Source organism: Petaurus breviceps, unplaced genomic scaffold (assembly GCF_028583685.1).
Source record: "Petaurus breviceps papuanus isolate PSGF00001 unplaced genomic scaffold, PetGlider_PUasm1.0 183, whole genome shotgun sequence".
NCBI classification, from domain to species: Eukaryota; Metazoa; Chordata; class Mammalia; order Diprotodontia; family Petauridae; genus Petaurus; species Petaurus breviceps.
This window is the reverse complement of record NW_027185791.1, coordinates 8,396,487-8,420,906: the sequence shown is the minus strand read 5'-3', so window position 1 is coordinate 8,420,906 and position 24,420 is coordinate 8,396,487. Positions and strand designations below refer to the sequence as shown.

General features: G+C 39.8%; 1 protein-coding gene across 4 annotated transcripts in view; it reads left to right on the top strand.

The window, feature by feature from the left end:
• The window catches only part of TNFAIP8 (TNF alpha induced protein 8), a 127,073-nt gene that overhangs the window by 35,956 nt on the left and 66,697 nt on the right, over window positions 1-24,420 (top strand). The window contains exon 1 of one of the 4 annotated variants that reach the window (XM_069087839.1): window positions 13,301-13,543. The exons of 2 other annotated variants lie outside the window; for them this stretch is intronic. In XM_069087839.1, the coding sequence (XP_068943940.1) occupies window positions 13,531-13,543 (13 nt within the window). In that variant the 5' untranslated portion in view covers window positions 13,301-13,530. Of the gene's footprint in view, window positions 1-13,300; window positions 13,544-24,420 lie in introns of those variants that run through there. One more of the 4 variants, XM_069087843.1, reaches the window with a different exon arrangement.

The following is a 24,420-nucleotide window of genomic DNA, read 5'->3' as shown; positions in this document are numbered from 1 at the left end:
CTACTTGATCTGTTTCTGTCTTGATAATTCTGCCTGTATGCTTTGAAGTTCGGGGTGCTGACCTTTTCCCCTGAACAAGGTAAATGATATATGTCTGACTGATTAAAGTAAGCTTGTTAACCCATTTTGATTTGCTTTCCTTTATCAAAGCAGATCTAAGAACCTGTATTGGCAGCAAACCCTGAGGACGCTTGGGGTGCTTGCTGCTACACTGCGCCATGTATTCATCAGCCCAGTGACACTAGCTTCCTTGTTCTTCAAAAAAGACATCCCACGTTCTGACTCTGCATTTTCATTTGCTCTCGCGGGTGCATAAATGCTCTTTTTGTCTCAGCTTCTTCCAATTCACAGGTAAAGCCCCACTTTCTCCAGGAAGCCTTTCCTGGTCCCTCCTAATTCCAGGAGTTCTTCCCAGTCTGTCTTGTCTGGAGCTTGTTCTCACAGTCGCTCACACGTTGTCCCCGCGCTGGACGGTGAGCGCGTCCAGGGCGAGGCCTGTCTTTTGCTTCTCCTTGTATGCCCAGCACTTAGCACAATGCATGGCACATAGTAGGTATTTAATAAATGTTTGTTAACCTCCCAAAGAGGTTTATTCTAAAGAAAATTTAAATCAATATATAGTATTGCAAATTATGACATTCATCTAGTATTTCACATCTTTTGTCCCAGTCAGGAATAGTTTGTAGACCTTTCCTGTTTGGTCATCCAGAGCATGAAAATTCTCTAAAGTGAATATTATAGAATAATCACAATTGGCCTTTAAGGTTTATAAAAGAGTACAAATTTTTTATCCTCCCAGCAATTCTGAGAGGTTCATGATATTATTATCCCCAGTTTACAGATGAGGAGACTGAGACACAGAGAAATTAAGTGATGACCACAATTAACACAGCTACTAAAAATTAAAGGCCAATTTTGAACTCATGTCTTCTTTATTTTAAATCAAATGCTCTATCCAGTGTACCACCTAGCTGCACTTAGGATAGAATACGGATGCTAACTCCTCCATATTAAAAACTGTTGTAGATTTCAGTAGTCTTCACCTTCACAGCCGACAGATAATCTAGAAATGTTCATCTTTGAAAAACTAGTATTTAAGTTTCTCCAGTATCCACCATTATGTAGTCATTTCCCAGGGGTTGATATTGGAAAGTTTGTCCCTTCGTATCTATTTTGCTTTCTCTGTTGGATTTAAAATGTGCAGTCCTGTTTGTATTCTCATCAAGGTCACCCCCTCCCCTAAGTTTTGCTACTATGGGATTTTCCGTGTCACATTCCCCACACTGCTGCTTGGCACTAATGTCCCATCACCTTAGTAGGCAACCCGTGTTGACTCTGGCACGATGGCCTGTCTCCATTGTGCCATCCTGTTGCAATCCAGGCACATAGAGTACACTCACCTTGCTACTCCTTCCTGTTGTGGGGGGAAATGGTAGTGGGATTGTTCCTAATCGTTTTCAAATTGTACTTTTAAAAAAGTGAAGATTGTTGTGTATCCATTTGAATGTAAACATTTCTTTATAACAGCCTTATGTGTCACTGTCAATCGATGGAGGAAGCAGTTACTTCTATACTCTGAATTTACTTTTTGTATGACTGAAGTGATTGAGGAGGTTTTTTCTTAGCTTCCCTCTATTTCTTAAACCACAACTTCCTCCCTCTGCATCAAAAGTCATTGCTATATGCAAAAAGTATCTTAAGATGGCTTCTGTTCTGTCTTCTTTCTCTATAAGGCTGAGAGGTGGATGCTTGCACTCTCTCTGTCTCTGTCTCTCTCTCTCTCTCTCACTCTCTCTGTCCATATTTGAAAAATTGTATCTGTTGGAAATAAAAAGCTTTTATGTAGTTACTTTTACATCTCTAAACATATAGTTATTTGGATGGCCAAAGGGGGAAGGTCACTTGTGAAAGCTATTCATCACCTGTTTTCTGAGTCAGCTGACTGGTATAATAATAATAGCTAACGTTTCTATAAAGGACTTTTATACAGTGCTTGTCATGTACCAAGCACTATGCTAAGGACTTTACAGTTGTTTTCTCATTTGACTTTCACAACAATCCTGGGAGATAGGTATTATTATAATCCCCATTTTACAGATGAGGAAACTGAGGCAACTAGTGCCTAAGTGACTCTCCCAGTAATTGAACAGCTAGTAGACTTCTGAGGCCATATTTCTTTCTAAGCTTAGATTTCCTCACCTGTAAAATGGGGACAATGATAGCACAGTTTCATTGGGATGTTGTGAGGATCAAATGAAATAGTATATGTAAGGTGCTTTGCAAACCTTACAATGCTACATAAATGCCTGTAGTATTTTTGAAGCCAGTCTCTGAAATGTAGACTCTGGTGATATTTACTGTTGTGCAGTTTCTGTGGCCAAAATGAAGTTCTGCCCATTGGATAAGGCATGCAGCCAACCCCTCAGGGTTCCCCACCAAGTCAGCCACTGTGCAGGCTGGTGGGACTGGGCTGGGGCCACAAAGCACAGCTACCAGTGAGCCAACTGCCCAAAGCTTTCATTTCATCCAACCCTCAAAAACCCCACGAAAGGGGCCTCCAGCGTGAAAGCATGATGGGCTGGAAGGGAGCTTTTGGGTGAGAGCTTATTGAGCATCACGGAGTCCATTAAGAGGGCGCCAGAGAAATGGTCATAGCAAGATAGCACGAGGAGTGGAGGATGAAGGTGATGGTTTCCCTTTAGAATGCAGTGTTGGTTCTGAAAGACAGAATGGAAGTAAATAGCAGAAGTTATTGGGCAAAGAGCTTGAGGATATGGGAGGAAACTCGGTGATAGACTAGAGATATATGCTAAGAGATTGGGGATTTGCTTTTTATTGTTGCTGTTTTTTCTTAACTGCTATCTGCCTTGTGGTCCCCACTCATGAGGTTTTTTTCCCCCACAGGAGCAACATATTACAAAGAGAAGTTTAGTTTTTGACATCTTTAGCCCAAAAGGTTATTTGTATTTTGATCTATCCTTGATCTAGTGTGCATTAAAAACAAAACAGTAAAACAACATTCTTCTTGGTTAAGTTAACATTAGCAGCCTAATAAATGAAAACCTTTAACTTAGGATAAGGGACCTATATGGTTAGCATAAATAGAGCAAATAGAAATAAACTGGAGGAATTTTTAATCTCGTGGGCACATTTTTACGCAGTATCATAGCATGTAATTGTTAGGCAAAATTAGCACAAGCAACAGAGAATTGATTCATACTTTGCTGCATCTCAGCTTCAGAGGCTGCATTGAGTGCACAGTCATCTGCAAACAGAAAATCATGCACCAACACTCCCTCCACTTTGGTCTTGGATTACATGTAACCTTTTCAGGTTGAAGAGCTTACCACCAGCATTCACCTTTTGCTTGATGATTTCCAGGGAGTAGGTCCCCATTCTTTCTCAAAGCAATCCCTCTCCCTTTGGACAGCCTGGAGTTGGATGTTTTCAAAGGCAAAGGGTTGTTTAATTCCAAGGCAGCAATGGTCATTTGTGTCCCATGACTGATGTGCTAACAATGGATGTGTGCATTGATTTTCTTTACATGTTCAAAACAAAGTGGTAGTGAAAGGTTGAAGGCATCCTGCAGATATTTCACAGATATTAAATGTCTTAATACAGACTCCAGGACGTTCAGAGTACCCAAGTTCCATCTAGAGAAAGGTAGCAATCTCCCTTATCTTCCACTTAGGTTGCCAGAGGGAAAAGTCTGGCATGTGGTTGGGGGAAGGCACCTACTCATAGCTCTGGTGTCCAGGAGAAGGAGATTGCCTTCCCTGAGCCATTGGGTTCTGGTGCAGGCCTGCTCTCTAGGTTTCCTAAATAAAAAACTTAGAAAATAGGTGCAGCTACCTAATTGCTTGTTGAATCCAGGTACAATAGTTCATGCTTCTAAGAAGAGAATCGGCTCTCAGGGAGATGCAGTAACATCAAAATACAAATTGAGATGGAGCAGATTGAAAGAAAACACAGCAAGCTAGCTTTATTGGGAGTATTCGATATTCAGAGTGCTGGGATAGACAGGGAGGATGGACACATATGGCAGGCAGTCAGTCTGCTGATGTCCTTAGTGCGGGCAGTTGCCCAATATAGATGAAGCGAATAAGTTTTTATACTATTCTTATCTGGGTGAAGCAAGATGAGGTGTTGGGATAAGGGGCCAGGGGAGCTCAGAACTGGTACGAACTCAGGCTAGGAACTCTGGGAGGTGGGGGGAAGGAGGGAAAGCAGGAGGAAATTAGACTCTGGTGATATTTACTGATATTCAAATTTACCACCTACAGGAAAAGAGGCTTTGGACCCTTGTGGCCATGCTCTGACAATGTGACTTGGGGGTTTTGTGGGCTTCCTTGCTTACCTGGTGTGGGAAACTACTGTAGTCTTTACAATAGCGTACTTTAGAAATATTATGGAATGATACAAGCTTAAGAGTTATGGGCGATTTATGGCAATATGGGTCAAGTAATCCAAGCACCTCCCTAATGCATAAATCTCTTCAGCATAAATAACACGTGATTATCTGTGGTCGTTGACCTTAGTCCTATGTAAATGCTTTGTACTTAGTGCTTAGTAAACTTAGTACTGCTAAATGTTAGCTATTATCATTATTCCACAAAAATGGTATCCTACTTAAATAATAATCCCTCAAATATTTGAAGTTATTTCCTTTCAACTGCATTTGTGTATTCTATTTGGGGAAACACAATGTACAGTGTAATTAAATACAGGGTGTAGACAGAGCAATTTGGGGCAAGAAAGTCTCTTGTGGAAGGTGGCACTTGCACTGAATTTTTCAAAGTTCAGGATTCTGAGGGCTGCAAGTGCATTCCAAGGGGGGGGGGGAGCCTGAGGAAGCCACATTCAGGTGGTCTGGAATAACCAGCATCTTAATGAAGCTTCGGCCTCTTGAGTGGGGGCAGAGTTGAGGGGTGGACCAAGTTACACCACCTGGGCTGCCTAGTGGAAAAAGAAAGGCAGGCATGCCTCAAGAGTAGTCAAAATTCCAGAGTTCCCAGTTCCCACCAGCTGGTGACACTGTCTTATAAGGTTGACAATATAGGTAAGAATATATCCCCTGCCTTTTGGATTTGGGGTTTGGTGTCCTTAACTTCCTACCATGGAGTTTAGAGTGTTTGACCAGCCTTCATTCCAATGGCTAGAAGCTTCACTCAGAGGCTTGTGACTCCATGTGCTACCTGAGTTTGCTGATCCATCGTGAATCAATATTCTAGAGATAAATGGTCCCAAATCGTATAGTGTGTCTATCTCTGTTATTTAGAAGATACTATAAATTCAGCAACACTTTTAAATGAATTAATATTTTATTAATAATAACCTAAACAGAGAGACAGCATAGCTTAGAAAGCTGGCTCTGATGCCTGAAGGTCTGAGCTGGTCTTCCACTTCTGGAACATGGGGGCTCTTAAACCCATCCCAAGTCACTTCACCTGCCCGTGCTAGACCATTGGTGTCAAACTCGAATAGAAACAGTGGTCCCTGCACTGGACTCGAGGATCCCTGCAGGCAGCCTACATGTTGACTTGGAGAATCACGCACATTTACATATTTATTTTTTAATCAATCTATCAGCACATTACAACCAGATAGAAACAGCTTTCTGGCCACACTTGAGTGTTGGGAGCCACATGTAACAGGTTTGACATGTTTACTTTAGACATTTGTCTAAGATTAAGCTTCAGGAAAGCTATATTAGAAGTTCCTTCATTCAGGGGTTTCCCACAACAGTGAAATCACAGGTCTACTCCCTCTCCTGAACTTCTACGTTCATTTTTAAAAGATTGGTGTGTGGGTACATGTATATGTTATTTATTTGGTCTGCAGAAGAGTATGCTTATTTACACATGGATTTACAGATGTCTTACAGAAATTCATGGCCCCACAGGTAACTTAGTCCATACGTTGGGAACTGCAGGTCCAAACACAGCCATTAGGCAAGTGCACGATTGCCTTACGATTTTAATATCAGTGAGTCAGGGTCCTGTGCCCAGTCTCATTTTGGCAGAGGACAGTAAGATGCAGTAGGAAGGGAGCTATTTATGTAAGTTAAAGGATTCCTTCATCTTTGCTAACAAGAATTGGAAGAACGTAGTCCCAGAAGAATGGAGGCCTGACTTTTGGCAGGAATCTCTAGCATTGTTACCAGCCATCAGCCACGGAAGCACTTGATGGAAAAAGCAAGTTCAGAATAACGTCATTGCTATGGGGAATATTAAGCCCACCCAGGGAGGAACTTAGTTTCACTTATTTTATGAGTCCTGAGGATTTCTTCCCAACCCACACAGTTTTCAAATGAGATCAGACTCTTTGAAAAGCCTGTCTAGTTTTCTTAGTGGAACTCATTCACTAGCTAAATCTCCACATTAATCTTCACTGTGGATCTGATTGTTCCACCCTGTGAAGAAATAGTGATGTCATATTGTTTCCTTTCTTCTTTTTCTTGTTGGTGTTGTTAAATTCTCCAGAATTGTGGGATTATTTCGAGATTCAGCTGTAAGGTTCAGAAAAACCCATTTGAAAGATCAGTCGATCATTTGAAGCATCTGGGAAAAATTTTGATTTTAAAGAGAGTCGTTTGGAGATCATTCCCACAGTAACCCTTTTCTCATTTCTTTTATGTCTTTTTTAAGTTCCTCTAGGTTCTTCCATAGTTAAATTTGGAAAGTTGGTTTGCATATGGGATGAATTGGAATTGGACAGTGAAACATGCATCACTAGCTTACAGATGTTCTTTAACATTGTCTTCCTTGTCTTCTAAAATTGCAGAATCTAATAGCAGCTGTTTCAAAGAAAATTGAAATTTGGGGAATGTGAGGGATTTTTGTTTTATTTTCAATTAGTCTGTGTTGTTTGAGTAATCTTTAAAAACTTGTAGAATTGAACCATTTAAGTGACAGTGGAGTATTTACATATTTCCATATGCCGCTTTTTAGGTACAAAATAATGTTGAAATGCTGAATTCAGCACCTTTTGGATATAAAAAATTGATTAAATGAATGTGCCTTTTTTGTGCCTACTCCAAGAAGCAGATACCACTGGATTTGGTCAGTGGAATTGCAGAAGTTGTGGGACAATTCTTATGAAACCTCTTCCCCTCTGGGCTCCCAAGGAGGAAAGACAGGGGCATCTGGGTAGCTGGATAGCTTCCTTCCCTCTCTCTCCCCTTTTATGCATTATCTTTCCCCACTAGAATGTACGCTCTTTGAGGAAAGGGATTGTCTTTGTTTTTGCTTGTACAGGGCATGTAATTAGCAATTAATAAATGCTAGCAAAATAATAAATGAGTGACTGACTGCTGCTTCCTGACTCTATCTACTACACTAACCAATTCTCTAATGCCTATATTGCACCAGCTAGTTACCATTGAATAGTCTGTTAGGGTAGTGAAGTGGGTAAAAACTAAAAGCTTCTAAATTAAGCAGGATAAGCGAGGGATTCTAAAATATAGAGATGTGAACAGAAAGTATTCTAGGTATAGGGGACAACCTATACAAAGACACAGAGGCAGGAGTTGGGCAGTATAGGGAGCAGCACATAGGCCAGACTGGCTAGAAGATAGAGTGTATGAATACTGGGAAATCAGTCTTAAAAGAGAGAGTGAAGCCAAACTGTGAAAGGCCTTAAATGTCAAAAAGAACTACTCCTATTTTACCCTAAAGGCAACAGGGATCCATTGAAGTTTCCTGTGCTCATAGTCAGACTTGCACTTGAGGAATATTTATTTGGCTTCTGTACAGAGGATAAAAGGGAGAAGCTGGCTGCAAGGAGACCATTTAAGAGATTACTGCAGGGACGGCCAGGTAGCTCAGTGAGTAAGAGCACCGGCTCCAGTGTCAGGATGACCTGGGATCGAATCCGGGCTCAGATACTTAGCACCCACCCAGAAACACCTGGCCGTGTAACCTTGAGCAAGTTACTTAACTCCAATTGCTTAAAAAAAAAAAAAGATTACTGCAGTAGTCCAGGCAAAAGGGAGTCATCATACCCTGGCAAGGGTAATGGTCATATGAACTTCAGGGGCATATGCAACAGTGACCATTACATTTTTTGCAGTTGTATCCCCATTGCATTGTGTTGTTCCTGCTTAATAAATGCTTGTTGATTTATTGATTGGACTCAGAAGTTATCAATAATATAATAGCTAGCTTTATATATATATATATATGTTTTTTCTTTTTTTAATTTATTAAAGCAAGCATTTCCATAACAGTACAATTAAAAAAAGAAAATTGCACATGAAACTGCAAATTGATTATGTATAACTTGATGTTCCTTTTTACAACAAAGTTGTCATGTAAATTTCTTTTTTTTCTTCCCTACACTTCCCCCCACATAGTCAGCATTAGACACAAATAGGTGTGTGTGATTGTGTGTGTGTGTGTAATTTATCGGTTCTTTCTCTGGATGCAGATAGCATCTTTCTTCATATGTCCTTTATAATTAATTAGGATGTTTATAATAGTCAAAATGACTTATTTGCTCAAAGTCATGCTTCAATAATATTGCTGTTACTATATACAGTGTTCTCTTGGCTCTGTTCATTCTGCTCTTTTATTATTTCATGCAAGTTTCCGGGTTTTTCTAAGATCGTTGAGTTCATCATTTCTTATAGTAAAGTAGTATCCCATGACAATCATATGCCACAGCTTGTTCAGCCATTCTCCAACTGATGGGCATTCATGCAATTTCCAGCTCTCTGCCACCCCAAAGAAAGCTGCTATAAACATTTTAGAAGATATAGATTCTTTTTTTTTTCCCCTAATGATCTTTGGAAATAGACCTAGAAGTGGTATTATTGGGTCAAAGGGTATAAGCAGTTTAATAACTCTCCCGACACAATTCTGACTGTTCCCCAAAATGGTTGGATCAGGTCTATTCTTTGCTGCCTGTGGGACATTAGCAGGCAAGTCATTCTCTTCTCTTGACCTTACTTCGCTTCTCTTTAAAGTGAGGAGGTTGGACTAAGAACTCTTTAAAGCCACTTCCCACTCTTAACCTGTTATTTTCTGAAAAGGAGAGGAAAATGAGGGAGGATCTGTGGAATGAAGGAATAAGCATTTATTAAGTGCTAAACACTTTACAAATATTATTTCACTTAATCCTCACAATGACCCTGGAAGGTAGTTGGGGATAATAATAATTATCCCCATTTTACAATTGAGGAAACTGAGGAACACAGAGGTTAAGTGCCTTGCCCAGGGCCAGATTTGAATTCAGAATTCCTGTCTCCATGACCAGTGCTTTATCTACTGCAACAGATAATAAAAACTGTACTGTTGGCCAAAATGTGGCAAAGCTATCGTAAGAAATGAGGGAGCCAAGAGAGGAGGAAGAAAGAGAACATAAGGGGAAAGATGAAAGGGAAGCATGTAGAGGAAAAACAAAAATAAAAACCATTGGTTTCCATTTTTACTATTGTGAATAGGAGGGCAGGAAAAGGTATTGGGGTGCAAAAAGTTAGGGGAGTTAGGGTGCTTTTTTAGACTTTCGGGGTTTTTTTCTAAAGTTACAGAAATCAGATTAAGCAAACAAGTGAAAATGACAATTTTTTTTTTACAGACCTAATTTCCATCACTCGTGGTGATTTTGTTGACTGTGCTGCTGATAAGGATGTGGGTGGTTGTACCGGAAATATTTTCTTCTCCCTTTCTCTGATAGTTATAGATGGAACTAGGCCGGAGTGGCAGTCTGGGCTGCTGCTTTTGGGGGGAGGGTGGGATTTGGGCCTGGTGAGTGGCTTTTTTTTTTTTCTCAGCCCTGCCCTCTCTGTTGTACTAAGATCCTGCTTGACCTCTTGAGGTCTATGTTTCTCTTTAGAAAGGGGTTAAGCTGCCACTCACCTGTTTGGGGAGATGGAGAGAGTTTGCATTCTTCTTCAGAGTCAGAGATAAAGGGTGTTGTCGCTGGGCAAAGGAGAGGAAGTCCCGGTTTTATAATAACCCGGGGCATCATGGTTACAATCTAGGCTAGACTAGAAATACCAGATAAAACAACACCCAAACTGAGCCATTAACATAAATGAAACTCCGAGACTGCCTTTCTACCCAACTAAACTAATGTTGGGGTGAGAGGAGGCCAGATGACCTGCTGTCTTGGCCCCCAGGAGAGAACAAATCTGAGATGCTTTATTTACTCCCTTCTCCCCACCCCCAATGCTTCCCCAGGACGGGATGCCAGAAATCAAAAGCAGACAAAATGTCTGGGTTCTGGTCACCAAGCAGTTTTCAGGGCTCGCAGGTCAGATCTGTTCTCTCATTCTTCTTCGCTCTCTCCCTTAACGTAAAGCGGATTCTAGAGGTCCCTGGATAAGTGTCTGATTGCCCTCAAAGGTAGTCCGTGCTATGACATCATGGCACAATTTGGTTTCCTCCATTTCCTTATACAGATGGATGACATACTGTATTTAATATTTTATTAATCATATTAATTCTATCATATTATATATTATAATATAATTACATTAATACCTTTTATTAAGGATTAACTACACATCAGGCACTGTGCTAAGCACTGGAGACAGAAAAAAAGGACCAAAACAAAGATCCCTTTCTTTGGGGAGCCCCCATTCTGATGAAGGAGGCAGTGCCCATAACTATATGTAGGCAAGAGACATACAGGGTAACTGGAGGTAATCTCCTGGCAGTGTGTGACTGGGGTGGGGAGGGAGGGAGGCATCGATGATGTGCCAGACACTGCTAAGCACTTGGTGGATATGTGATCATGGTGTCATTTGAGCCTCACAAAAACCCTGGGAGATACAGATGTTATTGACCCTCATTTTATAGTTGGGGAAACTGAGGTTGTGAAGTGACTGACCTAGGCTTATACAGCCAGTAAGTGTCTGGGACTGGATTTGAACTTAGGTCTTTTGATTCCAGGCCCAGCTCTTACTGATTACACCTTGCAGAAAGTATAATTTGAACCAAGTCTTAAAGAAAGTCAAAGACTCTAAGAGATGAAAGTGAGAAGGAGCATCTAGGGGGGGATAGCAATTCAAGGAAGAACAATAAAGGACAGCAAGTTGTTGCAGAAGATGTAGTATCAACTCTGACGTCCGGAGGACCTGAGCTCAAATCCAGCCTCAGACACTAGCGGCGTGACCCTGGGCAAGTTGCTTAACTCTGTTTGCCTCAGTCTCCTCATCTGTAAAATGAGCCGGAGAAGGAAGTGGCCACCAGTCCAGCATCTTTGCCAAGAGGACATGACAGGAATTCATAGATTACATGGAGGGGAATGAAGGTAAGCAAACCAGAGCCCGCTTGCGAAAGGCTTTAAGAACTTTTTGTGATTGATCTGCGTGGTAATAGGGAGCCAAGGGAACTTATTGAGTATGGTGGTGAGACCATATGGTCAGACCTATGCTTTGGAAAAAAACCACACGGCAACTAAGTGGATGATTACTGGATGTGTGGAGTGAGTATAAATGGGAAGCCAAGAGGACCCTGAGGTTGTGAGCTTAGGTGACCAGCAGTCTGATGGCGCCTTGGACAGCAATAGCAAAGTGGGGAAGACGAGAGCTAATGAACTCTGTTTGACCATGCTGAGTATGAGATGCCTATCAGGTGTCCAATTTAAGACATGTAAAAGGCAAGTGGAGATGCGTGACTGGAGCTCAGGAGAACCAGCAGGGGCTAGATAGACAGAGCTGGAAATCATTTGCCTGGAGAGCTGATGAAAACACTAAATGATCTGGCATAGAGGGAGAAGAGAAGGGGCCCTGGGGGGCTGGGGGCATCCGATTTTCTCTGGCCTTCTCAGGGTTTTGGCTGCCTCAGTCATGTAGACAAACAACTAAGTACCTGTTATATTGCAATGAGTGGTGTTAAATATTGGAGTCAACACAAGGATAAAGGACATGCTCAAGGAACTTCCAGCCTCTTAACTTTGAGCATCTCCCCACACTGGCTGTTTGTGTGGAGGACATTATAGCAGGGCACACATTTCCAAAGTGCAAGGCTCAATTCTTTGCAAAAACAGTTCCAGAGTGATGTGAGATAAGGGGGATAACAGGTTTGTAACCACATCTTGATTTAGCATCTCTGTTAATCCCTTCCTCATATCCCACACCTGTGCCAAATCCAGTCTGAGTCCATAGGCCGTAAGGAAAGTGATCTATTTCAGGAAGATGTGCCTTTAAGAGATGTGATAGTTAACCAGTGCTGCGCATTTCAAACTTCTCACCAAAATACCTTGATATTTAAGAATAAGAATTCATGTTTATCCTGGGCAGGAAGGAATGAGATGATGGAGAGTTTTGTGCCAGCCCCCTATACGCACACACAGAGTTACAGTTAGTTACAGTTACGCTCCCTTTCAATCCCCTCCCTTGTTGAAAGCTTAAACTTCACACTCATTTTTGAAAAAGTATTTTACTTTTTTTGACTGAAAAAATCATGTAATATAAATGTAATAGAATGTTATTCTACTATAAGAAATGAGGAAAAGGACAGATTCAGAGAAACCTGGAGGGGGGGTGGTTATGATCTTAGGCAGAGGGAAATGAGCAAAACCAGAACAATTTATATAATGGTCACAATGTTGCAAAATTTTTTAAAATACATAAAATAACTAAGAACTATGATCAACACACTGCTCTGTCATAACTGCAGAAGATTGATGAATCAGCTTTCTTCCACACCAGCTCCATTCCCCTTGGTTGAGGGTTGATAAGACTAAAAGTACAGAGTGAGATCTGTGTTTTCAAACACATCCAATGCGCAGAATTGTTTTGCTTTTTCGTTGTGAAGAACGGGGCTCTTATTGGGGGAACGTGTGGGGATGGGGACATTGATACTAAAAGGAAAAAGGGGAAAGAAAAAACGAAAAGCACATGAATCATTCTGTAAAATTTCAGAAGACAGCAGAAGTTCCAAAGGGGGCAGTGACAACAGAATAATATTGATACTCATATTTGAAATTGAAATGTACTTAAAAACCACTTGTACATAATGAAAGTTTGTGGTTTTATTTGCGGTCCTCTTTTTTATTCTTTGTATGTGGAGATGTTCATATTTGTTGATGTGTGTGACGTTAATCCTAAGGAAAATGAAATTTTTAAATTAATAAATAAGCTTGCTTCCTTTCCTCCATCCTGAGGAATCCCTGGAATCATCCAGGGCATTTTTTAAATGAACACCTAGTTTACTGGTAGCATGTGCAGGCAGCAACCAGCCCAAATCCATTATGCATTCAAGAGTCTCTCCAAATTTACAATTAGAGACTATATAATGCGTGCCATGACAGGTGACGAAACCAGATTCCCAGAATAACAAGCAAAACAGCTTCTATGCCTATTGTTGCTTAGTGTGTGTGTCTGCTAAGCTTGTAGTTGACTTCAGTGCTACAGTATGAGTTATCTGGGGAAAGAAAATGTGTAAACCTGAAAGAAGTACAAGTATCGGAGAGCAAAGCCCAAGAGGGCTGTTTGTACACTTTCTTTGAACTTCTGCGCTGTTACCGAGACGAGCTCTCTTCTAGCCGTGGAAGGACCATTGTGGTTGGGCCCTGGAGGAAATGCCGAGGTTAAGTGAGTTAAAAGCAAAATCAAAGTCTGGAGGGATTTGGAGGAGTGTTGATTTAACTAAATAATATGGAGTTATTTTCTCAAAGGAAGAATTTGTCTGTAGCTTCAAGTACAAATGACTGTATTTTCCCTTTGTTGTTGAGGTGGGTGGAGGGACATGTTAAGCAGATGCACCTTAAATTCAGTCACAGGTATTTTCTTTTTTCATTGAAATATTGAAGTGCTTTAGAAACACAGTTTGGAGGAAAGGCTTTTACAGATGGTTCTCCTGGCCTCCACTACATCCCCCTCCTCAACATTTTCCGTGCATTTACTTGATTATACTAAGACTTTTGTTCCATGGTGGTTTTATGGTACTTTTTGAGACAGGTAAAATTAAACTGTTTATTTCTCTTCTTCTGAAATACAGAATTTTGTCAAAACATATTGCCTGTACATTAATCATAAGGAATTTTATCTTTTTGTACTTACAAAATAGAATCAAGTTGTTTACTTCTTTTCTTCCTCTGTACAGAATGTTGTCAAAATATGTTGCCTGTAGTCATGTCACATTAGACATAAGAGATTTTGCCTTTCTGTACTTAAAAGGTTTCTCTCCTGCTTAACCCTAACATTTCAGTGTAACAAACATTTAAATATTTACTTGCTATGTGCACAGCGCTGTGTTAGGCATTGGAGATATGAAGATATACAATGGCACAGGCCTTGCTTTCACTAAGCTTGTGTGTGTGTGTGTGTGTGTGTGTGTGTGTGTACAGGACTGGGGTGGGAGGTGGAATCAAGGAAGGCTTCATGGAGGAAGTAGGAATTCAATTGGGAAGGGGCAGCTAGGTGGCCCAGTGAATAGAGCATCAGCCCTGGAGTCAGGAGTTCAAATCCGGCCTCAGACACTTAACATTTACTAGTCTTGTGACCTTGGGCAAGTCACTTAAGCTCAATTGTCCTGCCTTCCCCCTATAAAAAAACAAAACAAAAGAAGGGAAGAACTTCAGCAGATCAATTGGGAAAAAGTTCTTTCCTGGGAGGAAAGGGAAATATTCTCTGTGTGTATGTTTTTTAATAAATAACATTTATATGTAACATTGTATATATAATATAATTTATATAAACTATGCATATATTATTTCTACAGCTATCTTATGTGCATTTAGCACCCCTCTGGACTATTTCTTCAATTTAAAATCATGCACAGGATGAGTGTTCAAGAGGGTGGCTGCTACTCTCAAGTTCAAAGGGGCAACCTTTGTACTCCTAATGCTATTATTACCTCCAAGGCCTCACCAATATTCTTCTCATTGACAGTCAACTGGTGGTTACAGATTAGCTTTTAATAAAGGTGTTTATTCAAATGCCATCCTAAGATCAGTAGCTACAGCAGCTCCTTCCTTCCACACACGCAGTAAACCTGTGGTGCACTTTTCCATTAATACACACAGTGAAGAGTGGGCACAAACTTAAGGGCACAGTATTACGGAGGTGTACGTGTGAGAAGCATGAGTGGCCAGGGCTCACAGCTGCAGTGCTACAGAGAATGAGTGTCGATCTGTCTTTGTAGAGTCCACAGGCAGCTCTACGCTGGGCATAACATCTTTGATGGATAAGGTTGCCTAACTGAACTCCAGGGTCTGCTTCTCTCTTCAATGTGACACTTGTCATTCCTTAAATTATAATGTTAATGTTAGGAAAAAAACCTTTAAAAAAAGATTATCTAATCCAGTCTTTCAAAGCTATAATTGTAGATGCGGAAACTGATTTCTGAGGTTGTGTAAGCAGCAGAGATGGTACTGAACCAAGATCTTTTTCTGAGACTCTGAATTTATTCATTCCTACCTTGGAGCCTTCACAGGTGGCATTATCACTGCCAAACTCAGCCTCTCTGCCAAGAAAACTCATTTCTTCCATGAAAATTTCCCAGGTGATCCTGGCTCTGAGCACAACTTATGCTATATTCAACACACACACACACACACACAAACCCCTCTGCTTGGGGTATGAGGCACAGGGAAGGAGAGAGGGAAGGAAATAGAGGGGATTGGATACCTAGTATAGTCAGATGAAAAGATCTATATAAAGAACATGGCGATACCAATTAATCAACAGCCATTTTATTAAGTGCCTTCTATGTTCCATGTACTGTGATAAGCACTAAGGACAGAAAGACTAAAGCAGTCTTTGCCATCAAGGAATTTAGCACAGAATTGAGAGCCAGACATGGTGTAAAATCAGAGAGGTAGTATTATTTAAGTTTTATAGCATATCTATGGTGAATTCCTTTAGATTATGCCCCTTAACTTATAATCATCTTACAGAATTGGCTAAAAGTCATCTAGTAGCATCAGTTACCTCTCCTCAATTCAAGGCTGATGTTTGGTGGGGTTTTTTTTAAGTTTTATTGATATGTTCCTTTTCTACATTGCAAACACTTACAGATTGTTCCCACTTCATGAAAGGTCTCTTTTAACAAAGTATTGACAATTAAGGAAAACTTAAAATGTGGTGACCTCTTCTGAAAGTACACATAGTAGTCTATGTCTGTAGCACCTGTCTACCTCTTTTAAAAAAAATTTTTTTTAAATGAACAGAAATATATTTTTCCCTCTTGCCCCATTGAAAGACGGGAAAAAATTTCCTTGCAGCAAATAAGCATAATCAAGCAAAACAAATTTCTTCATGTGCTGCATACAAGACACATAGAAATGCACATAGATACACATCCCATTCTTCACTCTAAATCCATCACCTTTTGGTCATGTTTCAACTTTGGTCCTCTGGAATCATGAATGGTCATTGTATTGATTATACTTCTTAACAACTTTCAAAATTGTTTGATGTTGTGCTGCTGTTATGTTAACTATTCTCCTGATTCTGCTCATTTCATTCTTCATCAGTTTATTAAAATTGATCATTTTTATAACATTGATGTTATAAATTGTTCTTTTGGTTCTGATTACTTCACTCTGCATCAGTCTATATGTCTTTCCATGTTACTTTAAAACCATCTATTTCCTCATTCTTACAGTACAGTAGTATTCCATCATATTCTTATATCACAATTTGTATATTTCAATTATAATTTTTTTGGTTTTAAATAGATCAGCTTATTTCTTCCCAAAGGATTTTTATTTTTAAAAACGTAGAAAAGAAAAATGTGTGTGACTATTAAGGAAAAAAAATTACATAATAGAAATATAAAGTGAATGCCCAAAATAAGTACTACATAATTTTGCAGGAGGAATGTTGGGTAGTAATAGCATTAATGTAATATTTATTCAGGGCTCACAGGATGTATGGCTCACCAGCTATGAGTTTCTAAGTATTTTAATTCAATCTTAATTGTACATGAAGCTCTTACTTTTCCATTATATAACTGAAATATTGGTTTTGAGTCTTCTAGAAAAGTGAAGGAACACCAAGAGCATTCATGTAGTCCTTTACACTTTTGTATCTTCTGTGGGGTGGGAGTGAGTGAATGTACGTGTGTGTGATAGAGACAGAGACAGACAGACCAGCCCTGGTTTGATTCTAGTGTGGTATGGAGTAATATAGAGCCTACTGTCTGTACTCCGTTTTTGGTATGGGTATTCCTAACAAGGACGCAAATCACTGTGTAAACTCTCTGCCCTGCCCTCCATGCAGTTTGTCCATGTTCTCCTTTCAGTTTGTCACTGTGGTTCCACAAACATGCTGCAAATCATATGTAACCTCTAAGTGACTTAGAATCATAGGATGGAAGGAATCTTAGAAAATGTCTAGCCTGAATGCCTCATTTTACAGATGAGGAAACTGAGTCCCAGAAAGATCAAATGACTTGCCTAAAGTTATGTAACTAGTTAATGGCAGATCCAAGACTATAGAACCCAGTTCTCTTGACCCAGTCCAGCACTCTATTCACTCCACCAATTAGTCTCCCTAGATCAGCTAAGGACAACTCTCAGGGTTCTAAGTCAGGGGCCAGAAAGAGAAAAGAGGGCTCTATATAATTCTTTGACTGCTGTGCTTCAACCCAACTATGTCTGACAGCTTTATGAGCCACTTAGGAGTAAACTTAATGAGTCCCCACTGCTGTTATGGGAAAGAACTGACTTTGATGAAGCACAGAGATAATCTGCTGCAGCCAACTCATCACTTTCCTCTGTGCCTGGCAGATAGTAAGCAATAGGTCAAGTAATGATTTAGTTATCAGACATTAATGGAGTGATGTGGAGAATTGTGACATGGAAAGTTTTAGATCAATATAATCACTGCTTAGAATAGTACCTTGGCATGTAGTAAGCACTCAATAAATGCTTTCCCATTCATTCATTCTCTGATTTCTTCCACCTCCAAAGGCTTTTGAGTCTGAGTGATAGCAGGTTAATCTACGGAAGCCACTTTTTGTATTACCTGAGTTGTATACATCTCACCAAATTGAAATGGACAAATATTACAGTTTTCCAGTTTTATCTGATAGTGACGTGCCAAATTCCCTGTATATTGGTTTGACTACAGAATGCAGAACTAGACAAAGTTTTCTGATAAAGGTCTGGTAGAGTTTTCAAAACACTATTAAATATAGAGAATGAATTCATGCTTCCTGCTCCCTGTCTCTTGGCTAGGTTTCTCTATTCAACCCTTCACTACTACTTAGTATTTTTAGACTGAGAAATCAGCCTAGCTAAATTCAAAGTTCATTCTCCAAAAAGTTAACCAAGTGACACTTTTTTTTTGTTTGCCCATAACAACTCATACAAACTGTTTGGTCATGTTCTAAGGAACGGTGAGAATGCCATCATCTTCAGTTAAGTAAGCCCCTACACTGATGAAATCAAATCTTTTGGAGAAGAAAAGTAAGTGCTTGTGGTGGAATGTATATTGAAGGAATATATATATAATACCTGAAGTTGGAAAGGCCTGGTTTCGAAGCTTGCCTCAGAGACTTACTAGCTGTGTGATCCTGGGCAAGTCACTTAAACATCTCTCAGCCTCAGTTTTCCTCATCTGTAAAATGGAGATAATATTAGTAACTACACTCACAAGGTTTTTGGGAGGTTTAAGAGAATATATTTTGCAAGCTTTAAAGCATTATATAAATGCTACTACAACCTCTGACTTTTCCAAATTAGGGCTCTTAACCCTTTGTGTTATGGACCCCTTTGGCAATCTGGTGAAGCTTATGGACCCCTCTCACAGTAACGTTTTTAAATGCATAAAAAATATACAAGACTACAAAAGTAGAACAGTGCTGGGCCTGGAGTTAGGTAGACCTGAGTTCAAGTCTGCCCTCCGACTTTTAACCTCTCTTTGCCTTAATCTACTCCAGAAGGAAATGGCAAACCTCTCCAGTATCTTTGCCAAGAAAACCCAGGCACAATATTGGTGTGAAGCTTCGTCTATGGGGTCACAAAGAGTCAGAAACAGCTGAATGATTGAACAAAAATTTGTGGTGAAGGAGAAATAGTAGTAGAAGGAAGATCTTTTTGCAGAGCTTCCTCTGCTTATTTGCAAGTAAAATCTTTGTTAGTCATAACTAACAGTTTGTGGCAGGACAAAGCAGACACAAATATTATCTCTAGATCTCTAAAAGAAAACTCCCTGCCTAGGCCGAGTCAGGTCCAGTTTGAGGGCCAGGCCAGACGATCACTAACATTTAGTGTGTTGCAGGGAGAAGATCCATCATCTATGCTCTCATCTGCTTGTAAAACCCTCTTATCAGGGTGCTAGGGATTCAGCAGCATCTGAGGAGGGCTTGATAAAAATCCCAGCAAAACACCGCCAGCTTATGCTACTGAGATGTAACTATGGGCAGTCTAGTGACGTGATAGGAATAGAGAAACATAATGTAAGGAGCCCCAAGCCAAGGCTTTGCTAAAATCAGAGTGGATGTCTAAATTTAAAGTAAACCCCAGCCTTTCTAGCATTTTTTTCTTTTCTTTCTTGACAACCACTTGCCCAAAAAGGTGCTATGGGATTTAGTCTGAACAAGGTGGTGCTTTTCTCCACTCGGATATTGTCAGAGAACAAAAAAGTGTTTGTCATTTTTCTGTGGTGCTGTGGTTGTGTTCTTTGGGATACGATTTTCATAATAGACTGAATGTTTGAAGTAGTAGAAGTCTTATTAAATTCTCAGAACTTTAGATATGGTTCAGTCCCTTCACTTTTGATTTCTTTTTATCCTGAATTCAACAAACAGAAATAGCGAGTATTTATATAGTGCTTTAAGGTTTGCAAAGTGCTTTACAAATATTATCTCATTTGATCCTTAAAACAACTGAGGAAACTGAGGCAGACTGCTGAAGTCATTTGTCCATGGTCACATAACTAGTAGATATTTAAGGCAGGATTTGAACCTAGGTCTTCTGGCTCCACCAAATATATATAGCACTATGCTATGATGCTTCTCTCTATATATTTTTCTTTTACCTTCTAGCATATTGTCATAGAAAGACAAAGATATTCTAATTCTTGTAGAATTAGAAGATTTATTTTTAAGCATGGCCTGGAGTCAGAAAGACTCCTCTTGCTGAATCGAGATCCAGCCTCAGACACTTACTAGCTATGTGACCGGGGGCAACTCATTTAAACCCTTTTGCCCCAGTTTTCTCATTTATAAAATGAGCTGGAGAAGGAAATGGCAAACTACTCCAATATCCTTGCTTAGAAAACTCCAGATGGGGTCACAGTCTGACTGAGACTGAACAACAGCCTGACACTGATTAGCTATGCAACTTTGGGCAAGTCATTTCCATACAACCTTCTCTCCTCCCCTCTCCCCAGATTCCTCATCTGTAAAATAGGAATATTTTTACCTGTGTCGCACTTACTTCCCAGGACTGCGGCGTTTAAAAGCATTTTTAACCTTAATATACTGTATAAATATGGATTTTTTTCCCCCATTTTAAAGAGGGAAGTGACTACCTCCTCATTTAGCAGTTAGGCATAAGACCCTCCTTAGAGCCTGATGAAACATGTAATAAAAGAACTAAAATGTGTCATGGTTGAACAACTTCACCCTCCCTGAAATTAGAGAGAAATTCCACCTGAGGAATGTAGACAGTTGTTGACTTGTGACTTTATTTGACCATCACATTGATTTTTGGTCAGAGAAGAAATGGAAACTTCTCATGAAAGACTAGTTTGAGTTTTGTGAATGCTTTAGTGAAAGCCACAGGCTTTGGAAGTTACTACACTGAAAGTTGCAAACTGGCAAAGTGACTGCTTCTCTGGTTCCCCAGCCTCTTTTCTGTGCTAGTGAAGACAAGGCTGAACCCAGGGCTAGCCCTTGGGCAAAACCAAGAAATAGTTGACATTTGTTATCACTGCCTTCCCATCGCCACAGATGTGCTCTTTATCCAGCATTTGGCCATTTCAAGTCATTCCTTTCTCCATCTTCTGGGAACCTTATCTTTGGATATTCCTTCCCAGAGCAAAAAAATCTAATCATTTATACTAAAATGTATTTGCATTTTTGCCTCTGCTTCTACTTTAGGCTTACGTTCCCTTATTTGTAAAAATGAGAGAGTTGAACTGAACCTCCAGCTTGAAATCCTTTTTCCCCCCATGAGCTGTGCCATGAACAGAAAAAGAGGTTAAGAAGGGAAGTGCAGACCTTTATGGACAATGCTAAATGTGTGGACTTTGGGGACCGCTTATATAATTGAAGAGAAGGATGTTGATATTCCTAATTGTGCACCTGAATTTGAAAGAAAAAAGGTAAAATTACATTTTATTCCCTTTTTTGTAAGAAATATTTTACAAAGAATTCCATTAGGAAGGTTGGAATTTTCAACTACATGCTACTTGAAAAGGAAATTAATTTTTATCTGGAATATCCCGTTTCTCCAGAATAAAGGACATGTTCCTGTGTTTGCCTTGGGTTATGCGTGTGGAACAGTAAAGGGGCCAGCCGCAGTCCTTCTAGAGGATAAGCCTTCACCCTAAAGTTTTATCTTTGGTAGGACAAAAAAATAATGGAAATAATCATGGAGACCTGTTGTACAAACAGCACTCACTTTTACAAATTCGGTAGGGCAAGGGAAACTTCACAGCCACACTGTAGGCTTCTACTCGAGCCAAAAATTAGCATGACAGCTTAAGGTGCACAATATGTGTTTGAGAATCATATGGTTTTATTTTATATAGAACCATTTTGAATTTGGTTTAAAGTCAAAGTTGATGTGTTTAATTGAACTCATTAACTTTCTACGCTTTTTCTTGTAAAAGAAATCGTCTGTTAATGACTGGAAAAGCTCTGGACAGAGTTTACTGGCAGGTCCTATATAGAGTTAGGGTCATGGTGGAAAAAAATGACTTACAGCCATCGTAAGCATTGATATCATCTGTGTTCAGTGCATAAAGATAGCATATCGTGCCTATTAACTTTTTTGCCTCGTTCTTTCATGAGAGGAAGAAATAGGGAAGTGGTTCTATTTGTGATAGCTGTCAATGGTCATGCTCTCTGGGTCTCACTCTCACCACATATCTAATGCATATCCCTTCCCCCCAAGCCACAGTCACCGTCCTCATACTGGCTCTCATCTCCTCACCCCTGGGTTATTGTAGCAGACTTCTAGTTGGTATCCAAGCCTCAAGTCTCTCTCCCCACATTAATCAGTCACCAAAGGGATGGCAGGTCTAGCCGTGCCATCCCAATCCTCCCATTGACTCTTGTACTTCCCGGAGAAAATATAAAGTCTACTCTTTGGCATTTACTGTCCTTCACAACTTTGCCCTTCCTGTCTTTTTGGTGTGAAGACTTCACTCTTCTCTGCATATCCTGTGATCTAGCTACTGTGGCCTATTTTGCTGCTCCTCAAGCAGGAAGCTCCTACTCCTAACAATGTGCCTTTTCTCCAGGTCTCCCGCCCCTGCCCCTGTGACTCCATTCTTGGAATCCTCTCCTTTCTCGCCTCCAGCTCATCAAATCTTTGGCTTCCTTCAAAACTCAGTTCAAACTGTACCTGGGAAGATTTTGCAGGTCTCCTTGGATACTATTTATTTCTTTACCCTCAAAGGTACACTTCCACCTATACCAAATGTATCTTGTATAAACCTGTTTACAGACACGGTATCTCTTCACCTAGATAAGTTCTTTGAGATCAGGGACTGCTTTCACTTTATGCTTGGATATCTATCCTTTAGCATATAGTCAGCATTTAATAAATGCTTGTTGATTGATAATATTTAAATAAAAGATTCTACATTAGTGGGATTTGATGGTTGTGTTTGTGTTTTCAAAGGTAGTTGTGAGTTTTTTAAATCAATGATTTTTTTTCAAACTAGCATTTACATGGCACTTTAAGATTTGCAAAGCTCTTTACAAATGTTTAATTTTATTTCATAACAACTCTGAGACATAGGTCCTATTTATGATCCCCATTTTGCAGACAGGGGTTAAGTGACTTGTCCAAGGTGAAACAGCTAGCAAGTATCAATAGTTATATTTAAAATCAGGCCTTCCTCATTCCAGGCCTAGTGGTGTGTGCAATGCACCAGTTGGCTTCCTAGTAAGACATCTTCAGCCCACAGTGTGCTATAGCAATACTTCTCTAAATAGGTTGATTTACCTAAACTAATAGTTGTGTGCTGTGGTAATTAAATTACAAACAGAAGAATATTTCATGAATATGCTCATTGTCCTAATTGATTATCTAATGTAAACACACTTACTTACCTTTATCATATAGTTCAAATACCTACCTGCCCATTTGGAGTTTTCTTGAAAATAATGCTTGTACAGTAAAAGTTGTGAGTGTGCACAATGTATTCTTGAAGCTAGATTGCGACCAGTGGATAGATAAGATTTAGGCTTCTTAAACTGAAATGATCTTGACTTCTTGGAGGCCAAAGCTGGCAAGAGGAAAGAGACAACCCCCCTATTTGAGAATGGTTGAGGACTAAATGGGAGACTAAGGAAAATGTGTGCTTTCTGAAGGGAAGGGAATTTGTCTTTCTTCTCCATCTAAAAGTACTTTAATATAACTGCATTGTGCAGGGTTTGGGTCTGTTTAATATCATGATCTTTCTCCTCCTTTCTCCAGACTCTTTCATCTGTGGCTAAGATTTCTTTGTTTATATAGCAATTTTCATTATACATGCAAATGAATAGAGGTAATTATCCACTTTTAGATCGAACTTTGCTGAAGAAAGTATGAATTGCTTCCCTTTTTTTTGGATAACTTTTGTGTGTACATTAGTTGACTTCCCTTCCCAATGAGTCTTTGCTCATCACAAAGATTTAAATAAGAAAAAGAGGATAAAACAGGCCGAGACAAGCTAACATATTGTCCACAGCTGAGAGTATATGGAATGTTCCATACCCATGGTCCCTTCCCCCAGTCTAAGAGTATGGGTTTTTACCAAAAAAAAAGAAAGAAATTTGATCATTTAACTGTTCCCTTCCACTGGTTCCAGTTAATTGCAATTTTAGTGACTTTTTAAAAATCTCCTATGTGTGAGTCTTTATTATTTCCAACACCAGATGCATTGTGCTACTCTGTACTAGTACTAAATAACAGATTTATAATTGTATAAGTACGTGACTTTCAAGTAGTAAGTTTCTTGAGACGAAGAGCCAGATCTAATGGAGATTCTCTTGATTCCATAACAACATAAAGTGCCACAGGACCCTGTTGGTGGAATTTGTTTGGTAGCTTACATGGATCAGTCAGGTCCAGAATTTGTTGCCTTTAAAGCACTCTTTCTGTCTACTGATTGTGATGATACCATGTTTCCCCGATAATAAGACCTATCCCGAAAATAAGCCCTCCCCTTACTGTGTAAGATTCCTCTAAAATAAGCCCTCCCCCCAAAATAAGCCCTATTGAGATTGCTACTGTAGTGAAGGTGATCCCCTGTGCTACACGCTACATTACGGTGCCCTCTGTATGCACCGTTCCCCCCCC